Source organism: Pollachius pollachius (assembly GCF_949987615.1).
Source record: "Pollachius pollachius genome assembly, chromosome: 2".
NCBI lineage: Eukaryota > Metazoa > Chordata > Actinopteri > Gadiformes > Gadidae > Pollachius > Pollachius pollachius.
Window position 1 is genome coordinate 40,852,710 of NC_136935.1, and position 17,774 is coordinate 40,870,483.

The following is a 17,774-nucleotide window of genomic DNA, read 5'->3' on the forward strand; positions in this document are numbered from 1 at the left end:
TTTCAAAAAGGAGAACCTTTGCGGCTACAAAACAACCTAAATGACCTGTTTGGAAGGGTTGGAATAAGTAAAAGTGCCATTAAAGACGGCAGTGTGGAGAGGAGTGTATTTGTCAAAGGCGCAGAGAAAGGTAGCTCTATAGGTTAATGGTTATTACGCGTATTAGTCTTCGGTTAGAAAATGGCCCACTACCAGGCCCCACTTAAATCCAACGACTGGCCTGAGACTTGGGGGGGAAACAGTAAAATTAGCAGAGGAGGGGAGATTTGTCAAGGAGTGTTCCCCCCCCCCCCCCCCCCCCCCCCCGTCCCAAAGGGTGCCTTGACCGGCCGCTCTGCTGTTGGAAGAGTGGTGCACTATGGGAACACCCTTTTTAAAAAAAGCTAAACATAACCACCAGTAGAAAGATAAAACAGACGCCAAAGGAGTTTTTTTCCTCCGCTGTCTAGACTGCACTGATGTGTGCAGCCCTGACACTTAACGCAGGCACACTTGCACAGAGTGTATGTTGGTCTGAGAGATCCGTGTCCAGGGGAGGGGGACTACTGTTTTGATTAATGCTACATTCTTAGCCGTTTCAGCCATTATCTGGCAACCCACAGGCTTACGGGGATCCTTAGTGCGTATATATATATATGAGCGAGAGAGAGAGAGAGAGAGAGAGAGAGAGAGAGAGAGAGAGAGAGAGAGAGAGAGAGAGAGAGAGAGATTAAGGAAGAGAGAGAAAGCGAGGGAGAGAAAGACATCAGTTCATTATGCGCTAGGATTGACCTTTGACAGGCCTCGCTCTCCGGGTTTAAAAACTAATGCTGGGTCTGATGGCCATTTAATGTGCTCGGCAATCTCGTGTCAATCAGTGGAGAGGAAACAAAGAGCGGCCCGTGTTGTTCCAGCCTGCTCTCCAGAGGCCCGCCTTTATGCTAATCCCACGCATCTACCTTCTGGAGGGAGAAGGACGTGTGTGTGTGTGTGTGTGTGTGTGTGTGTGTGTGTGTGTGTGTGTGTGTGTGTGTGTGTGTGTGTGTGTGTGTGTGTGTGTGTGTGTGTGTGTGTGTGTGTGTGTGTGTGTGTGTGTGGGGTATATTTTGCTATATGGTACTTTAAATGGAAGAAAGGGACGCGTGCGTTGCTTTGATTAACTTGGCCTCTGTAGGAGAGCCACTGGACAGCATAATCAGTGATTGAGGGAGCGTTTGGCTGTGCCTGAGGAGGTAAGTGTTTCCTGTAATGTATGCGCAAAGCAAACGCCCTATAAGGGATGCACAAGTCCAGTTGGGCCAAGATAACAACATAAGTGAGGTCAACTTGTTCTTTTGCTTTAACAGTAACATTTACTTGAACTTTTTAACCATAAAAAATTTGCCAAAGGTTTTCCCATGTCTTTATAATACTGTTGCTAAATGATAAGTGGGAAAAAAAAGCAGATCCATTATGACTTAAATTCTGATTGTTAACATACACGACACTATCCTCTTCGCACTCTTTTACTCAGTGTGTCCTTCAAGTCATCGAGAGAACAGCCAACCTTAAAGCCAACCGCACGCCAACAAAGTTTGAGCCATAACACTGTTCTCAGCGCGCCTGTGTCTGTGTGTGTGTCTCTGTGTCTGAAACGTGGGGCCAGAAGGTTGGAACAGATAGGAGATTCCTGAGGTGGGATCTGCTGCCACTACAGGAGGACCACGCAGGGTTATTGATGGGCCAATTAACAGCCAGCGTGTGTGTCATCTCCATCCACAGGGGAGCATCTGATAATTAATGAATAATTTAGCATACCTTTATGTAAATGCTCAGTGGGGGAGTGGTGGATTGAAAGTCGCTGGAATCCAACGTTTCTATTGTGTTATTGGGTTATGATTAAATACACCTCTGGACCAGGACGGATCCCTTTGTTGTCTACTATGAGGATTTATGATATTTATGACAATAATTAGGGAAATATGATGCAATAACGTACGGTGTGTCAGCTCACATTGCGAGGCGTAATCCTTCGTTCTGTTTGGGACCATATCCAGGTTTAAGGGATACCACAGGATTTCTTTGGGGGAGGGATCGAATGAAAAAAGCCGGAATTTTTGTTGCCTGCTTAGCAATTCTTGAGGTTGTGATGGGCATTCTAACAAAAATACATCATAACGAACATGAGCCGCCCGGCTTTGAGTCTCAGGTTACCACCGCTACAGATGTTTCAGACTAAAGGGGCAGTGAGGGTGATGGAGGTAGGGTAACATAAAACCTGCATTCCCACATTCGAGACAGCTCCGGCGTTCTGTCCGCCGGTCTACCCTTTGTCACACCGTGGAAACGACACCAAACTGTGTGTGCGTGTTCTTAGATCAGAGTTGGCGTGGAGACAGGCAGGGCCTCGCCTCGCTCAACTTGGCAAGGCTCTCCGTGCCCGACAGATGGGCAGGATTACCTAGCTTCTGCTGTATTTCAGACCAAACCTTTCTTTTAAATGCCCTTTTAAAGTGAAGGCTCCGGCCCCCATTATGCTTGCGTTAAGCCCAACGCTGGAGCGTCTGTGCTGGGCTGCAGCTCTTGCGGTGAGCTTTATGGTCTGAATGGGGGGACGGGTTTCACAAGGATCTTAACGAGGTGCCACTGAATGCCTCTCCCGCCCGGCCCTCGCAGGGCCTTAAAAACCTTTTTAAGGACTTATGGGGACCTGTCTGTAAGGATGTTAAAATGTCACTTAACAAATCAATCCGCTCATTTGCATTTCAATGGCATGCAGATATGTGTATATGTGTGTGCGTCTCACTGACTGTGTGGGAGGGTAATCGAACGCACATGTCGGCTGTGTTGATGGGTGTGAGTGACAGATTCGTCTCTTGCTAAATTGATCATTGGGGATCAGGGTGGACACTTGTTGGCTCTAAATCCAATCACAGGTCCAGACTATGGTTACATCAGTAGTCATTAGCATATATAGGTGTTAGCTCTTGGATTTGTACTGGGTGCACATATGTGTGTTTGTATAAAACAATGTATGTCTGCAACCCATTCAACCAAATATTATCCGATATTTAACTCAATTTGTCAAAACGTATCTGTACCAATTGTCAACCATTGATAAAGTCCCGATGAACATAGCATCACAGCCTCGACGTGTTCCCCCCCTAGTATCATTGTATCCCTCCCACACCAAAGACATCCTACAAGTACTCTTCCAAGTAGACACCAAACCAGTACCATCAGTCACCCGATAGCCAGCCATTCCTAGCCCCCTCACTAAAAGTAACTCCTTCCACATTTTCACATCTTTCATTTCTCTCACTTGCAACACACACACACACAAACACACATTCAGACACCCGTCTCCTACCCCCCTAACTTTCACCAGGGGTTGCCTCATCCTGGATGAGACCAGCACCCTGATTAAAGGGGCAGGGGGGGGGGGGGGGAGCTTTGTTCTCCCACCATAGGACAGGAGGGGAGGGGGGGGAGACAGGAGGAGGAAGGGTTAGGGGAGGCGGAGTGGGGGGTCCAGTATGATGTAAGGAATGAAATCCTTGAAGCAGTTGTGAAACTAACAAACCATTTCCGTTATTCTCACACACACGCGCAAAAACACACACACACACACACACAAACACAAAAACACACGTAGGGCACCATACATGTATTTCCCTTCCCTGCTCTGTCCGGCCAATCAGATCAGGTTATAACTGTGAAAGTTGTGTGTGTGTGTGGGTCAGTGAAAGTCTCGCAAGCACAGTGGAACCCAACACTCTTCGGCGCTGACTCATTCTCTTCTCCTGTTCCTCTCCTCTCTCATCTTCCTCTCAATCTCTCAGCCACTTTAGAACGCAGGAATATCCTGTTGCGGGGGTGACGAGAAGCAGATTGGGCCGTGATTGGGAAATAGAACCCAAAAACAAACATGTCATGGCGGATTTGGCCCTACTTTGAGAACTTGCGCACTGCAGACCTTACACATGCGCTAAGTGCCATGCTCCACGGTGCGGAAAGTAGGGTAAACAATATAGAAGCTTGACATACTTATGAGGGAAAAAAACGGGGAAAAATGTAATGGCTTTGACGGAAACTTGGCAACGTAATGACATCTTTAGCTGCCTTGTGTTTGGATTTTTACAACAGAAAATCCGGGCCGCACACACACAAATGCGCATGCACACAAACGTCAGACAAATACAGACACGCATAATGATTTTAAAGGGTTCATAACCAAATGTAGCCTGATTTATTTTGTAATTGTATAATTATTTAGCAGTGCTAGCAGGAAATACTAGACTGTCAATTTTCTGTGTGCTAGGTAACCAACGATTAAACATTTCCTCCAGCCTTAAAGAAGCTCATGACCTATCCACTCACTGAGACACAGAGGGGCTAACAAGCTGGCCAAGTAGCCGTTCATCATTCAGCACAGTACACCGCAACCAGACGATCAGATGCGGGAGGGATCAGAGACGGCCCTAAGTCAACAGTCCGAGCTGATTAAAAGACCCGACATCGGGGAGAGTTTCATCCTTGTTAAACGGAGGAATATTTGGATAGCTGCTTGGAAGGGAATCGTCTTCTCTGATACTTTGCAGTCGGATAGGGTGGTTTCCTGGCAGTAGGATGGAGTGTGGCTGTGGGTGTGTCTGTGTGTGTGTGTGTGTGTGTGTGTGTGTGTGACTGAGTGTGAGTGTGTGTCAGTGTGTGTGTGTCTAGCTCTGTGTATCTGTGTCTGTCTGTGCGTGTCTGTTTGCGTGTCTGTGTGTGCGTGTCTTTCTGTCTGTCTGTGTTTGTGTGTCTGTGTGTGTTTGTGTCTGTGCGTGGGTAGGGTGATTGGGATGAATGACGTCGGTGTGATCAGCAGAAGCAATGGGCTGGGAGGAAAGGTTAATGAGTTTGGGTGAATCTGCATATTGTGTTTCTGTGTTGTGCATCAGTCTGGGAGCACCTAATGAGATGTGGAGTTTGACATTGAATAAGTATCACCGCATATGGAGTTATGTGAAACGGTAGAAATGTAATGGGCAAATAGAATAATCCAATTACTGGCTCCAAACATTGCCGTGTTTGTGCATGTGTGCGTATGTGTGCGTATCTGGCAATCGAGTGTGTGCAGATCAAACCCTGCCCTCTCTCCTTCAGATCCAGCGAGCAGTCACCTTGGCCTGGGAACTACTGAGAGGAGACCATCTGTCCCACAGGCCTTTAGAAAAGCTACAGCTGAGGTTAAGACTGAACTTTATGAACAGTGAAAATAACCGTCTCAAATCGGACAGAAAAAAGCCACAAGCTTTGGTTCTGAACGAACTAAAAAAGCTAAAAACAACCCCTGCAGGTTTCACAAAGAATACTCCAGACGAGCTTTGAAATAAAACAAAAGACAGGAGGGGGGCAGTGGGACCTGGGGGAGAGAGAGAGAGACAGAGGGAGGGAGACAGACAGACAACATTAGTGAGTGAGCATGTCAGCGACACTAGATCATCCATTTTCTCAGGCCCTAATCAGAAGAAGTCATTACGTCATCCGGGGGGGGGGGGGGGGGGAAGAGAAGGAGGAAGAGTAGGAGCAGGATGAGAGGAAAACGTGAAGAAGGAGGAGGAGGAGGAGGAGGAGGAGGAGGGACAGCTCGTAAAACACTGATCGCACAGTAAACATGTCTGCCCTCACACATGACGGTGCGCTACGGTGAGCGCTGGCTGACGTTAGCCAGATAACCATCGCCCCCCCCCACAAACTCCAAACTCCCGAAGCCCAACTCGCATCCCGTAGAAGACAAAGAAAAAACAACGACTTCCCATCTGACAGTAGGGGACAGATTAGCGCAGAGATAGCCAGCTAGAATAAACACAGTGCCGCCCGCGTTGGGCACATTAGCAGATAGGCTAGGCTACGCTAGGCTAGGCCTGGCTGGGCTGGGCTGGGCTCGGCTGGGCTATCCAACGTCTCACTCACTTAGTCACTGGGCAAGAGGCAGATGAATCACTTAGCCGTTAGTGCTGGCTCGTAACTGCGGTTAACCACAGCTCACATGTGAATTCCTACAGGGACTCGAAGAGACGTCAACATGGGAACGGCTGAGAAAAAAAAAGATATAAAACCCTCAAAAAACCAAAACAAAACACATCTGAAAGATGACGGGTGCCCCAGCTGGCGGGTGATGGGAGGGTGTTGCGGGGATGAGAGGTGAATGTAAACACCAATGATCTTTGACTCAGCAACTGGTGGTCCAAGCTAGGGAGTTAAGACGTCTGGCCTCAGACTTGTGGGAAAAAAAATGTAAGAACCCCCCAACCGAAACACACACACGTATACACATACACATGTCCACAAAATAACACAAGTACACACATGACATAACGCAGACCTTATGCCAGGAGGGGAGCTGATACATCTTCTAGTGAGTTTTTTCTTCTTCTTCTCCTGCTCTAGTAAATCATCGCTGCTCATGAGCCCTGGCCTCCTGAATCCCACCGTCCTTCAGCTCCACTGGATCAGCACCAAGCACAGAGGAGCCATGCCAACGTTGTGATTCGCTGACACGCTTTGTGTGTGAGTGGGGATGGGCCGGGGGGGGGGGGGGGGGGGGGGGGGGGGGGGGGGGGGGCTGTCAGCATATGATGCAGACAGGGAACAATCTGACGGCTTTTCACATGGGGGGAAGGGGGGCTGAGGGATACGAAGTATGTCAAGGGTGGAGGTCGTTTTTGTGGCCACGTCGACATGACATTTTTGTGTTAGCGTGAGGCGGCCATGTTGCTTACACCTCGGCACGGGAGGCTAATGCGGGGTCACCACGACAACAGCTGGGACGCCGAGCGTGTGACTGTCCCTGAGCCCGTTGTCGTGACGCTTTTCTGATTGAAGAGGCACAAGCAACGTTTATTTGATATTCTACCAACCAAGGTGTGAGGTTTGATAAGCCAGTAGAAGCCATGTCAGAATGTACCCATTTGTGACATCACAAGCGAGTGTCCTCCCAGATGTATGAAGGACGGGTCGATCTACTGGCCAAAGAGTTGGTACGACAGGGGCTCTTGAAAGTTCCACTGTTAACTGTTAAACTGTTAACTGTTAAACTGTTAACTGTAATTTTCACCCAATCTATTCTTTTTTCGGGGCCATCCCAGACAGGGCTATAAAATATGTTTTGAACATGACCCATGGTTGTTTCTTGTCTCAGTAGCGGCTTCTGGACCATCACTCAACTGGTTGCACCCATTCAACATGAGGGGACCTCTCCAGCACCACCACCTCCCCCACACACCCCTGCTCCCGCTCTGTCGTTCTCTCCATTGCTCTCTGTCCGTCTTTCTCTCCTGCTCTGTCTCTCCATTGCTCACCGTCTGTCTCACTCTCTGTATTGCTACCTTCTGACCTCGTCTGCATTGGTCTCTGTCTCACTCTTTTGCTATCTTATGTCTCTATACCCTCCCTCTCTCTTGCAACCCTTTCTCTTGCTCTCTCTCTCTCTCTCTCTCTCTCTCTTCTCCTCCCCCCCTCCCTCCCTCCTCTCTCTCTCTGCCTCCCTCTCCATTGCGAGTTAGTTGAGCTGATGTCTCTGTCACTGCTGTGAGTGAGCGGACCAGTTAAAAGGGGGCAGGAGCCGGGGTTCTGTACATGCCGCGGAGGCCCTCCCGGGGGTCTGCTTCACGGCTCTGTCAGCAGCCCTTCAGGCGGACAGATGAGTGAGGGGAACCAACCAATGGAGCCGTAAAGAGGACGGGAGAACGCGCTCACTTGCGGCTCCGACGGACAAACTCTCACGCTCGACAACCATATGGAGTCCGGGGGAACTCTATTGGTTTTTTTATATACGTTTCCTTCAGGTGAAGGCCTTCCCTTGCCTCTGTGAGTGGTGTCCTAAAGTCGTGGACGGGAAGATATCTTCGTGATACTCGTTTATGTCATCTGAATGAATTGTGATGAGCAGATATCCCCTTGAGTTAGCACAGCCATGTTTGATAAGGTTGGAGAAAGGTCAAATTATTTCAAGTCATCCATTTCTTAAATGACGAAACTTCAACTTAATGACCCTCAGTGCTTAGAATGTCAGCAAAATTCCTATAGAAAAATAAACACACACACACACACACACACACACACACACACACACACACACACACACACACACACACACACACACACACACACACACACACACACACACACACACGCGATTACCATCCTGATCAAACATATATCCATACCTGCAATCATCTTTGAGCAAGACGCCTAACCCCTACCTTCTCATCAATGACAATAACGTCAACTCACTGCAGGTCGCTTTGTAAGGCAGCATCTGCTGAAGCTTTAAATGGTTAATTTGTAGCATGGGTTCTGGTCATGCTGTAGACATGTGAACGACACTGCATAAAACACCAACGTGAACACCGAGCTGACACATACACAAGGGTGGTCACCTGCGGTCAGGCTAATGGCTAGCAGGCCTTGAGGTGAGCAAGACGTGGCCGTATGTAGTGGAATGTCAGGATTGGGGGGGGGGGGGGGGAGGGGCTGACAGTGCCCAGAGACATGTAGTTATCTGGTGGAGGGAGGATCAAGTTCTTAACCTCCTCGCTGACCCCCTGGTAAAAGCAACAAGAAGACCCTGAACTCTGTGGCACGACACAGCGAGACTTGCGCTCTGCGTACGTGTGCGTGCATGTGTTTGCGCGAGTGTGTGTTTTTGAATGCATGTGTTTTATTGCAGGTGTGTGTTTTTGCGAGTGTGTGTGTTTGTGTGTGTGTGTTTGTGTGTGTGTGTACATGTGCGTGAGTGCTTGCATAGGTATATGTGCTATGTTACGTGCGTGCATGCGTGTGCATGATAGGACAGTTACATGGTATGTGCGTGTGAGCTAGGGCTGGTACTGTACAAACTGTGTGCCTGCGTGGCCTTTTGTGTTTACGTGCTCGTCTTAAAGCACAAAAAAAGAAAAAGAAAAGTTTGATGCAAAGCAGGCCTGTTTGAAATCTAGCTAATCCCTGCTACATTTTAAAATGATGTTTTTCAAACAGAGATTATGGATCCTCTGTTTTGTCAAGGTCAACTGTCAGCTACAAAACCATTAACGCACAAAGACGCACACCTACAGGCACGCACACATGATTCCGGATTTACTTTTTGTTTTATCTACGATACAACAAGCAGAGTACTGCGTCGGGTTTGACTGTGGACCAAACACAATAATACAAGGCTGAAATTAGATTGGAATTTCTTTTTTTTTGCCCAGTGTTTATTACACAGCACACAACTATCAGTCACTTAAATAGCGAAATCAGGAGAGCGTTTTGCGCGGCGCCACAATCCGTTAACATGAAGGGCTTTTAATGGCTTTACCAGATTGGGCCCTAATTAGCTGTTAATCATCTGAGGCTCATAACCAGAATGGAGACAGCAGGAGTGTGAGTGTGTGTGTGTGTGTGTGTGTGTGTATATGTGTGCATGTTGGTTGTGTGTTTGCGTGTTCTCCCCTGCCGTGGATCCTTGTGTTGCTAGGCCATTAGCAGCAGACACGCTAAGGAGAACCGAACAGACCGTTAAGTCCTTCCCTGGTCTTCTCCCCACTCAGCCTCTCTCTCTCTCCCTCCCTCCCTCTCTCTACAGTACCAAAGTCACCAGCTGACACCTTCTAATGCCAGCTATCTGTCATGACCAGAGGCCCGTCCGCCCACTCACCCTCCCTTCATCCCCTCATCCCTACATCCCTCTTCCCTGCCCTCCCTCCATCCATCCATCCTTTGCACACTGCTCTCCCTTCTTCCAGTCATGCTTCCCTTAGCCACCTCTCCTCTTTTGATTCATCATACAAATCACGAGTTACCAGTGGAGAAATGATTCATCACATTCAGATGAACTGTTAACTGTACCCAGCCTTAGTTCGTCCACCGTTTTTGTACTTTTTGCTAATCCTATTGCCTACAAATGAAAGTACTTTTTGTAAATGCCTCTTGTGACATTTCACCTTCTCCTTCAAGAAACGGAGTAACAATGATTGTAAATATACAATACAGTAGTTTTAAAAATAGGTTTAGGGCTATTTTTATTCATGCAGTACTGTGCACTACTACTAAACCACAATTTTCTGAGTTTACTCCATAGGTTGTATTGTTATGTGCACACCTATGATGCAGTTAGTGTATGTATGAGCTAGAGCGTGCTTGTGTGTGTGTGTGATTGTTTGGACAGTGTGTGTTGTGCTGCGTGTTAAGATCTCTGCTAGAACCAGATCTATCCACCTGCTGGGCTTGGCGGTACACAAAATCAATAGCACTGGATATATGCACACATAAAACACACACAGCACTGTTTATTGTGTGTGTGTGAGTAGAGTTGAATACTCTCTCGATTCAACGGAAAGAGGGAGAGATCTAAAGTGGGACAATACAGAGGCTAAACAGTCACACACACACACACACACACACACACACACACACACACACACACAGACACAAAGGAGAGGCAATGTTAGATTACTTAGCAAACAGAGAGCGGGGCCATGTTGGAGAGGGATGCTGCTGGGCTCAGGTAACAGGAAGAGATGCGAGACGGACAGGAAATAACACTACGTCTCTTTGCATTAGCATTTCCTGGTAAACTAGCACCAGGAGACACAGAGACTTCTGACAGCCCTTCACTCGGCCGGCCCTTACATGACACATCAGGGAGCAGGAGGAATGTGTGCGTGTGTGTTTGAGTGTGTGTGTGTGTGTGTGTGTGTGTGTGTGTGTGTGTGTGTGTGTGTGTGTGTGTGTGTGTGTGTGTGTGTGTGTGTGTGTGTGTGTGTGTGTGTGTGTGTGTGGTGTGTGTGTGTGGTGTGTGTGTGTGTATGGCTTTACTTTCTGTAGACACAGCGGGATGAAAATAAAAAATATGTTTCTGGGCCATGGGTCAATGGTGTATAGTGAACTAGGTAGAAGACATCAGTGTCTAGGTGTGGGAGACAGGGGAGGGGGAGGGGAGGTTACAGCAGGGGGGGTTGCTAACAAACCACCGTTACAAAACACACAGCCCTTAGTCTCTAAGAATACCTGTATTGAGCCTGCATTTTGAGATAGAAGTGTAGTCTGCATGATTAGGTGACCCTGTGTGTATACTACAGACTTAAAGTACAGAGGGCAGCATAGTGTAGTAGCCAGTGTTGGGAAAGTTCATTTTCTACGTGAACTAGTTCAAAGTTCAGTTCACAAATTTTAAAATGAACTAGTTCATTCGCCATTTGTTTCAATGGGAATCGCAACGGTCTATACTTTCAGCATAAAGTGTACATATTTAGAATTTGAAATTCGTCCCAGCCTTTATACGACAGATACTATAGGGTCTATAGCATATAACCGTGTTTTCTGATTACAGTTTAATGTGACAGTAAGCTGACAACACCGCAACTGCAAATTAACCACACGGAGATAACCATGGCAACCGGTCAAACAACACGGCTTTCTGCGCGCGCATCCGCCGTGTTGATAAACAAATAATCCCCCTATTGAACGAAGTTAAACCGAGTGAGCGTGCTGTTCACAGACACCAGAATGAACGAGTTCACAGTAACGTTCATCAGGCAGTAATACAGTACGTTCAGTTCACGTTCGCCCAAAATATGAACGAGTTCATGAACTATCGTTCAATGAACGCGTTCAGGCACAACACTGGTAGTGGCTCGGGTGTTCAACTCCCTAGCCACTAAAAAGGTTCTGGGTTCGATCCCCAGGGCCCACAGCCGGACCTGTATTAAGTATCCTGAGGCACGATGCCCTTACACCAACACGCTGTGGAAAACGAATCTCTTGCATTTTAAAGAGAAATTCCCCCAATTTCACAACTTTATAAACTTGAGTCAAACATAAACACTGAAGTGATCGCCGACACTTCGTGGGACCCAAACGGGATGGTTTTCAAATTAAGAAAAGCGACCACATCGGCTGATGTTAGACACAATCCTCCGCATTAGACATTAGACGCTAAGCGACGGCACGGGGAACAACTGTCAACTCACCAGCCGGTTGATGCGGACAAACTCCTCGGGCGTCTTGGCCCAGGGGGGGAGCTCAACGTCCGAGACGGCCGTGCCGTCCTCCATCACGCCAAGGCTGTAGTCGTTGGAGTTGATGAACATCTCGGCCAGGTAGTAGAACTCTGGGATCAGCTCCTGGGGGGGAAGGAGGAGGTGAGGAGCTGAACGTTGGTGGACGACATCTCCAGGCTCTTGAGCTGGAGACCCCCAGGATGCTACACTGGTGACATATGGAAGAGCCTGGAGTGCTGACTTCCAAGAAATAAAAGGAAATCAAAAGACATAGGCTCTTCAAATCTACGGATAAATTATTTTAGGGATAAGATCTATCTCACTGCTAAAAAGATATCCACAACCTGACCCATGCCTCCATCATTGTAATGTATTACTTCAACTGATTTGATTCAGTTCTTTCCTTTACAGTATACCACCCAACTACATAATTCCCAATGAAAAAGAATAAACAGAAATTCATACAACAGAAAATTCATAGCCTGGCATTCTTGCAATACACTGTCTTCTTTCCTGCTACACCATTGGGATTTATACACCCAGACAGATCATGACAGTGTCTAATAAGGCATATAACCACATACTATGTATAGAGAAATTACACACTTTGTAGTTTTATTCATTTTGACGGTGAAGAAATCAAAAATCCAAGAAATGTTGCAATACAATACTTATTCAGCTGTAAAAAAAAAAAAAGTTCTTTCATAAGGTAATAGGGTTTAACATCTGGACTCCATCACAATCAAAATGTCCAACATTTTTTATGAGTTTAAATGGAGCCCTGTTATCTTGGGGCACAGCTACTGCAACCGGCCTCCCTCTGATAGGCCGGTACGGTTGTCACTCTGACATCATACCGCATGTTCATTGGTCAGCCGGCCAGCCAAAGCATTTACTCATTCTCTCTGCAAACAAATGCTCCAATACTTTACCGTTTTTATGACATCAGTGAAGAGTTCATAAATACGTAACGTAAACATTGTAAAGATCCCGGGGCAACAATATTTCCACAATCCCAATTATTCACACCGCCCATGAATAACACTAATTAAAAGTCCATACGTGTGTAATCAGATGATCAGATAAAAGAAGAGTGTAAGTTTATCCACCTCTCAGCATGAGTAGGGGAAGCCTCTCTAATCAAACGAGCAAGCAAACACACAGGGCTTAAAACAACACGCCACTTCCTCACTTCTGACATCTCTCCACTCCACAAAACCTGACCCTGACGCAGAGGTCAGCCCCTTAACGAGCCCTCCGGCTCACCCTGCTTCACCGCCTCAAAAACCTGCTGTAAATTTGGTGCCAGGGTGCACACACACACACACACACACATATATATACGGGCAATTACAGACACGTAAGAGAAATGTGTATGTATGTGTGGCCACGCATACACACACACACACACACGTGCATGTGAGGGCACACACACAAACACACACACACACGTGCATGTGAGGGCACGCACACAAACACACACGTGCATGTGAGGGCACACACACACACACACACACACACACACACACACACACACCCTTTTCAGGGTGCGCTCCTCCTAAGCCTGCCATGCGTACCCCATTATGTGCCGTGGCCTCTGGTCAGAGGCCAGCCCCTCTGATCCCCATCCTGTCCTGTCACGGGTCACTGCAGCGGACTCTCTCTGGCTACACTTCCAGCACCATGGCAGCTCCCTCTAACCCCTTCTCCCCGGACCCCCGCCACCGCAGGATGCCTATGGGCTCAGGCTGGGGGTCAAGGGATTAGGGCCCCGGGGGTCATGCTAGCGTCACCCTGGCTAGAGACACACAGTGGCTCTGGGTGTTTTAACCTATTATCAGCCGTGCTTTGGAGGCGGCCTCTAAAAACACCGGAGGCCTTGGGTAAGCACACAGGATGGCGCTCAATGGTGCTCCAAGCCGCGGCTAAATGGTGCGTTTAGCTTTCCTAAATTGATACATCTCTGGGCTAAGTCCCCCTTTGACCACGGGGAGAATGTGTGCATCGGAGCAGACAACGTCGGCTTGGAATTCTCATTCAGATTCAGATTCACAACGGTCTCTAGAACCAGAGGTGATGTGGTCCAGATATCCCCCTCCTCTCTCACCCCCCCCCCCCCGCGCCATCGTCCTCTCCCCACTTTTTGTTTTGATCTGATATTGAGCTCTCACAGCTTGATCCACCACGACAGGTCTAGACTGAGAGAGTAGGGAAAAAAAAAACGGACTCTTGTTGGACTTTCGCAATCAAGCGCCGCACAGCTATGCAGTAACACAATCCATGTGTTTTTATCGGGGGGAGGGGGGATGCAGGGGGTGGGCTTAGGCGATTGTAAAGTCAATCAAGCGTTAAAAAGTCAGATAAAAAACCCTTTGCTAGAGTGTCTTCGATACCAACCTCCACCTCTAACCCCCCCACCCCAGCTCCCAGTGACCCGAGGCCTAGGGACGTGGGCACACCGGGGCTCGGGGGGGGTGAGTGACTGTAGCTGTAAATGTTTTAAGAGGGCCAGGTCACTTGTAAAGGGCTGTGCTGGGGCTTCCATAGAGCCCTGGATGAGAATGACCCGTGCTGCTGCTGCTGCTGTTGCTGCTGCACCACAACCCAGAGCCACAAAGCCAGGGTGGGGAAGAGAGGCCCAATGGGCAAGGCGTTGGGGGGGGGGTTCATGTCCAGGTTGCATCGGAAAGAGGGACAGCCCGCGAAAGATCAGGATTAGTTCAACACTTTGATCACGAAGTCGAAGAGTTTTCATTGCTGAAGGACATTGATTAGATGTGACTGGGAATTATTCTTTTGAACGCAGCTGCCGCCCCCCTCCAAGCCCACCACCACCCCCACCACCATCCCCTCCTCTGGTCCTGCTAGGTATAGATTTGAGCTGGAGATTTTTAGCCCGTGCTCAGCAATCTGTTTCACATCTCTGCTCACTGTTTCCGGTCGAGAGAAGTCAAAGAGGAAAAAAAGGGGAGGCCTTATCTATGTATCAGCTTTAAGTATTAGTATTGCGCGTGTATTGGATGTGTTATTGGATGTGTACTTTAACATTCAGTATTAGTATTGTGTGTGTATTGTATGTATTGCTAGACATTCAGTATTAGTATTGTGTGTGTATTGTATGTGTATGGTGTGTTTACCTTGACATTCAGGATTAGAATTGCGCGTGTATCGTGTGTGTACCTTGAAAATCAGAATTAGAATTGTGTGTGTATGGTGTGCGTCCCTTGACATTAAGCATTAGTATTGGGTGTGTATAGTTCGGTGGACCTTGATATTCAGTATTATTATTGTGTGTATAGCGTGTGTGTACCTTGACATCCAGTATTAGTATTGTGTGTTTATTGTGTGTGTGTACCTTGACATCAAGTATGAGTATTGTGTGTGTATCATGTGTGAGTTGCGTGTGTTTACCTTGACATTAAGTATGAGTATTGTGTGTGTATCATGTGTGTATTGCGTGTGTTTACCTTGACGTCGGACGTGTCTCTTTGGCAGTTCCTCCAGGCCCGCGCCACAGAGGAGAAGGTTCGGTCCGCGTGGTCAAACTTCCCGCCTTGGAAGTTGAGGAAGAATGTTGTAAAGGGCTCCTGTGGACGATAAACAGACCGGTCCAGTTTCAGAGCACTTCTCCATTACTGGTGAAAACCATCAATCCATCCCATGAAGGGCTATATCCACCATTAACACAATGGTGATCTCTAATGTATTATAACTGATATATGATGACTGTACTCCGCGATTCATCCATCATTTTAAAACGGCTGTGTAGAATATTGGTGTATAATGTAATGGGTCTTTTTGCATTGATAGTATGGTACCATTTCAAAGAGGTTTATTTGCTGTACACTTACTAATGAGAAGACTGGCTTAAATTCCCCAAAAGCTAAAAGTCAAGCGTGATTATTCCTAATGAGGTACTAAATCCTGTCCAATCGTCTTACTGGAGCATTTCTAATCATGTTTAATCTTGTTTGGGCAAATCCGTGCCTGTCGCTTGGAGACAGCATCCCAGTGTCTTAGGCACAATTAGCTGAGCTACAACTAACCCTGGACCACTAGATTTTTAGTGTAGAAGGCCAATTAGGACCCAGGACAAGACAACACATGCCATTGTTTCCGAGCTTGATGAGTTTCTATTTTACAACGGTGTTAAAACAACCAAAAGATGATTACCTTCAGTCTAAAACGCCTCAATTATTCTGGAGAAAAAAATCGGTTCACTTGATAGCCAAATTTGAATATGTGTTGCTAATTTGGATTTATACAAAACACTTGAAGAAAAAAAAAACGAAGCAGCTCTTTCTTAAAGTGGCTTTTATATAATCCAGCTAATTATTTGCTGGGATCAATGGGATGGCTCTACAGGGAGCCACTATGGTAAACCATGGACAATAACAGAGCACATCTTAGGAAGGTTAGCAACCTCCTTCTCCCCTGAGTGTCATACCAAAATACTCCAAAAACACTAAACAAGCTGCACCAGGAGAAATGCCATCCTACGGAGGAAGTTTGTTTTCCCGTTCTGTTCCATTGACCGCAAAACAAATGATTGTTACCTGTATGAACATGTCTTGAGTATAAATATACTTGTATAATACATAAGAATTGCTTGTATTACCATGATAAATATGACCATGCATATAAATCTAAAGTGTCTGTCTGTCTGTCTGTGTGTGTGTGTGTCTGTGTGTGTGTCTCTCTCTAATAGCTTACGACGCGCAGCAGCCAGGTCTGGACGAAGCTGGAGGTGGAGTAGTGGGTCCCATAGTGGAACTTGGGGACCTGGTCATCCTCCCAGGATTCATAGCGGTCAGAGAAGAACGCCGCCCTCTTGGGGTTCAGAGCACCGATGGGCTGGAAAACAGTACTTCAATTTAAAGTTTTTATTGATAAGACTTTGAATTCTTCAAGATGTATAGTCAAATCAATAATCAAATTATTTTTCATACAATAACTTCAATTATTTATGAAGCGTCCCTTCAACTTCCTCTCAAACCTGCATTCATATAATACAAAATATTAAACAACAAAAAAGCAGTTTATACAAACTAATTACACATTGTATTTCTTTAAATCATACTTTGTTGTTATAACTCCATTAAAAACTTTTGTTGGTATTAAATCATTCCTGCCCAAGTGTTATTGAAAACCACCATGAGGTGAAACATTCAGATTTAGTATTTTTCTGCATTTGGAAGGCATTTATATCTTTCACCGTGATCGCAGAATCACTGAGTCATTGAGTTTTCTTTGTTGAAAGAAAACACCAAACACCAATCCCTAGTTTTATCGAAACACCCAGAGGAGTTAAAACAAGAGGGTTGAGAAATGAGGAGGAAAATTGGTGCAAGAGAGAACAAATAAAGGAATGGAGAGAGAGAGAAAACGAGAGAGAGAGAGAGAGAGAGAGAGAGAGAGAGAGAGAGAGAGAGAGAGAGAGAGAGAGAAAGAGAGAGAGAGAGAGAGAAAGCGAGAGAGATCGCGAGCATAAAGGAATGGGGCGAGAGAGAGGTGGATATACTTTTACTTGATTGACAATGTGCACAGCGAGAGCACACACACATTGTGTTAGCGCGAGCAATGGGCCAAATGATGGCCGTAACCTTTGTGCAATATCAAATGAATATTAGATGATGTTTCCCTTCAGACGGAGATCAATCCATTCCCACAGAGTGCTTTTTAGAGGCTGTGAAAGAGCCCCCCGCAGCTGCACTCTGTCAGACAAAAGTAATGTGTTGCGATGAAACCGAGCCCACTAGAAACATCGATAGCCCGGCCCACTGTTCC

The 17,774-nt window shown here is 46.8% G+C and overlaps 1 protein-coding gene across 6 annotated transcripts in view; it reads right to left on the bottom strand.

The window, feature by feature from the left end:
* lrba (LPS-responsive vesicle trafficking, beach and anchor containing) overlaps window positions 1–17,774 on the bottom strand; it is a 183,672-nt gene that overhangs the window by 28,900 nt on the left and 136,998 nt on the right. For all 6 annotated transcript variants that reach the window (XM_079728923.1, XM_079728920.1, XM_079728922.1 and 3 more), the window contains 3 exons: window positions 16,701–16,841; window positions 15,455–15,574; window positions 11,958–12,110 (listed from right to left, as the gene is read on the bottom strand). In XM_079728923.1, the coding sequence (XP_079585049.1) occupies window positions 11,958–12,110; window positions 15,455–15,574; window positions 16,701–16,841 (414 nt within the window). The remainder of the gene's footprint in view (window positions 1–11,957; window positions 12,111–15,454; window positions 15,575–16,700; window positions 16,842–17,774) is intronic.